At 41.1% G+C, this 4,148-nt stretch overlaps 2 protein-coding genes across 2 annotated transcripts in view; both read right to left on the minus strand.

The window, feature by feature from the left end:
- LOC111730738 (zinc finger protein 114-like) overlaps positions 1 to 4,148 on the minus strand; it is a 12,801-nt gene that overhangs the window by 2,304 nt on the left and 6,349 nt on the right. The gene's annotated exons all lie outside the window — the stretch shown is intronic.
- On the minus strand, positions 2,621 to 4,142 carry ZNF114 (zinc finger protein 114). The gene is given in 1 exon segment (XM_011378161.2): positions 2,621 to 4,142. A coding segment is annotated over 1 exon segment (918 nt). The 5' UTR covers positions 4,121 to 4,142; the 3' UTR covers positions 2,621 to 3,202.

The raw sequence follows: 4,148 nt of genomic DNA on the forward strand, positions 1-4,148 counted from the left end.
CCCCCCCTCCCTTGGAGTTGAGCCCAGGGATTCTGACTTCCAGTCGGGGTCCTTCTCCGCTGCCCAGTGCTCCTTGGGGATAGAAGTGGACCTTGCTCCCTTTTCATGGTCTGGGGCTGATGGGGAGGGGCCCGGGTGCACCCAGATTCTAGGGTAAAGTAGTAATTGGGGGAAACGAAAGCAGGGAGGATGAGGGAGATAGGGCCACCTTGGAGAGCTCTCTCACCCACAGGGTGGGTCTCTTGGCCCAGGTCTTCTCAACACCTAAAGCAGAACTTTAGCAAAGCTTTGGGGTACCTCACAGCTGTGGGTACCCGCGAGGACTTGTGGGGTCTTTTTCTCTCCTTCCTTCCTTTATAAAGTCATTAAGGGATAATTTGCAGGCTGTAAAGTCCATCCATTGTCAGTGTACGTTCGATTTTTTTCATAAATTGCCCAGTTGCGCAATCATCACCAGTTTTAGATCATTTTCATGACCCCCCAAAGTTCCTTCTTGCCAGCTGGCAGTCAATTTCCTGTCCCACCTCCAGCCTCAGGCAACCTCTGATCTCCTTTCTGTCTCTATAGGTTAACTTTTTCTGGAAATGCCATAGAAATGATATCATACAATCCTATTTCATCTAAACTACTTTTCTACTGAAGGTATGCAGATTACACAACCCAGCAAAATCACGCTGAATGACTTTTACCAAATATCCATCAGAGATCAAAAGCTTTTAGCAGCAATGTCTGCAAGGTTTACATGAGATACATAACAAGGGTCCCATAAATGAATTTAACTAAAATATAACCTATGGGGCAGTGAAAATGAAAAAATAATGACACCTGTGACCCACCTGGGTTAATCTTTCTCTGAGTGAAGCAAGACACAAAGAAATATTCAACATGATATTTATAGGTAGTATAGAAACCAGCCAAAACAGAAAATATGATATTTGGGGATATATGCACAGGTGGTGAACATAAAGATGAACAAGGGAATGAATCATCTCCAATGCATGATAGTGCCTTCCCCTTGGGGATCGGGGGACACCACCTGTAAGGTACAGACATCAATTGCCTGGCATTTCTTGATGAACTGTTTCTGGGCCTGGATGCTGGGTATGTGGTGATGGCTTTGTTGACTTTTAACTCTGTGCACATTTTCATACACTTTTGGATAGCCACATTTCCTAAATTTTAAACAAGTAAAAAGAAAAAAAAAGAACAATTGGGATAGAGAGAGCCTCGCCTTTATAGATCTCTGTCTTCTGCACGAGAAAGCAGATTCTATGAGGGAAAGGCTTGTTTCATTTTTTCTTTTAGACTAGGCCAAATCAGTCCTGTGAAATGGTTTAACATTTTTAGACGGTTGGAAAAAAATAATCAAAAGATTCTCATGATATGTGAAAAAAAAAAATGTGAAAAGCGTGTTTCATTGGAGTGGAGGAGATATATGTAATGATCAGCTCATGGTAAAGGGAACGTGAACTTTCGCCCCGACTATAGACGTGAACAACAAAGATCGTTGTTGGTAGAAAAGATGGTGAAACATGGACCAGAAAGAAAACTCACCTGTAATAAAGAAAGTGTCCAAACGCCTATGCATCTAATGACATTGTCTTCAGATACATTAAGCAAGAATTGATAAAACTCCAAGACTTTTTGATAATCCACTTCTAGAGTGGGATATTTATTATAAACTTCCTCAGCAAAAGCTAGAACGACGGTCATTTTGTTAGTAAGAGACTCTAAAACATTCAAGAAGCTTGACCATTCAGACATGTACTGAACTCTGAGCCCACCTGACACCAAGGAATGCGCAGTATTTTGAAACATACAATTTTTTAGAAAGCTGGCCATACACTAGGTTGACCATTTAGCACTTAACTGAGTTATAAAAATCTCCCCTTATAATGCGTTTTAATCCAACTAGGGGTTTGCTTTGTGTAGTAAGTCTAGAAATATAGTCTATTGCAGCCATGGACACCCCCAAAACATGTCATCAGGGAGTGAAAAACCTTGTACTTTGAGGGTTGCGTTTTCGGGACCATGGCCTTTGTTCCAGTGACCCTGAAGTTGCTTGTGCTAACTCAGGGAATTTCATCTACTTCCCAGAGAGCAGTGGGGAAGGGGAGCAAAGGGAACATGGCTAAGAGGAATAGAGTGATAAACACTGTCCTCTCTTTGACAGCTGTCTGGAAATTCATGCCCGTGAAACCTGCCCTCCTTACTGATCAGAGCTACGTGTTCTGCCTATGAGAAAAACTAGGAAATGCACTTAAAAACATTAAACAGTATTAACTCTGGAAAAACAAATCTATGTACCTTTGGTAAAGAAGATTGGAAGAACAGACGTGGCCGGGCAGTTGATGGAATCAGCCCCAAGAGACCAACATGCGAGTCAGAACAAGTACCCTATCTCCATATCATAGACTCTGACCACAATGCAGTCAAATCGTGACTAGCAACAATGGACGGAAATAGTATATGGAGCATACTTAACCCAAATCTAAGTTAAACATGGCTCAAACAAGGTTTCATATTGGTGAGACCATATGTATGTTAAGTGAATTGTAATGAAGCCACTACATATGAAGCTTTATGTGGCAGAGCTAAAAGGGTATACAGAGAGATAGCCATCATTTTATAGGATTTTATTAGAAAAGTAACACTGGAAAATGACAAATTTCAGTCCCAATTGAAGGATGAGACAATGATACTGGCAGCTATCATAACATTTACTGTGTTTCTCTCCTACTGTGTACTCATTTGTGCCCCGTAAGTGAAGAGATGGAATTGAAGGCTTTCTCGTGTCTATCACAATCAGAGTCTCTCTCCAGGTGTGGTCTCATGTGTAACTTAAGAAATGAGTGTTTCAAGATTTTTTTCCCACATTCCTTACTCTTATAGGGTGTCTCTGCAGTGTGAGTTCTTAGCAGGACCATGAATTTGACACAACATCAAAGGTTTTCCAAATTCTTTAGAGTCACAAGATTTCTTTAAGTGTGAAAATAAATATCTACTAAAGATGAATGAAGATTAAAAGGTTTTCAGACCTTATCTGCACAGGCTTTCTTTTTAGTGTGACTTTTCCCATTTCTGTAAGATACATGAGTTCAGGGAAGACTTTCCTCTGTAGGTTAACTTATTGAGCCCCCTACCAACAGGTCCTCTTTACCCTTTCAGTATTTTGAAAAATGAAGATTTTCCCACATTCCTTTCATTCACAGGGCCTCTTTCAGCCGTGAGTCTTTAGATGGCTTTTAAGTCCTGAATTACTAATGTAGGCTTTTCCACATTCCTTACACTTATAGGGTTTCTCTCCCGTGTGCATCCTTGTATGTTCAATAAGTTTTGAGGACCGGCTGAAGGCTTTCCCACATTCCTTACATGTATGGGACTTCTTCATAATGTGCTTTATTAAATGTTTATTAAGGTGTAAGGAATAGCGGAAGGCTTTCCCGCATTTCTCACATTCATAGGGTTTCTCTCCGGTGTGAATTTTCATGTGTCTCATAAGGAATGAATGATAAACATAGGACTTCTTACAATCTTGACATTTGTAGGTTTTCTCTCCAATGGTAGTGCTCCCGTGTGAATCAGAATTTGGGACGTTGGCAAAGGTTTTCTCACATCGATTATTCTCATTATTCGACTCTCCCGTATAGGATTGCATCTGCACGGCGTGGACTGAGTTCTTTTGAAAGGTGTTTTCAGATGCCTCAGACTTGTACGTTTTTTCTTTAATGCGAGTCCTGTGTGCCCTAAGGACGCAGTCTTCAGTGGAGACTTTCCCAAATGGATCCCATTCGCGAACGTTCACCCCCACGTAAGTTATATCATGTACACAAAGAGCATGGTTCTGATCATCAGTCCGTGTGTTTGATTTCGGCTCTGTTGGAGTATTCACACTTGGAACCAACTGGAGGCTCTGCCCCAATCCTCTATCATATTTGTTGTTTTTATAGACTTTTTGGTTACTTGTTAAGATACGATTTTTTTCCGAAAGATTTTGGGGAACATATTTTCTTGTGGAATTAAGAGTATCTCTATCTGTCTGCACACCTGTTGTCAGTCCCTTTGGGAATACAACCCGTGCGGGCACAGGCTTTGAGCTTGGCTTCGGTTTTTCTCTCATTTCAGGATATTCACAGACCAGAGACTTT

This window comes from Pteropus vampyrus, unplaced genomic scaffold (assembly GCF_000151845.1).
Source record: "Pteropus vampyrus isolate Shadow unplaced genomic scaffold, Pvam_2.0 Scaffold333, whole genome shotgun sequence".
In the NCBI taxonomy this organism is placed as follows: Eukaryota; Metazoa; Chordata; class Mammalia; order Chiroptera; family Pteropodidae; genus Pteropus; species Pteropus vampyrus.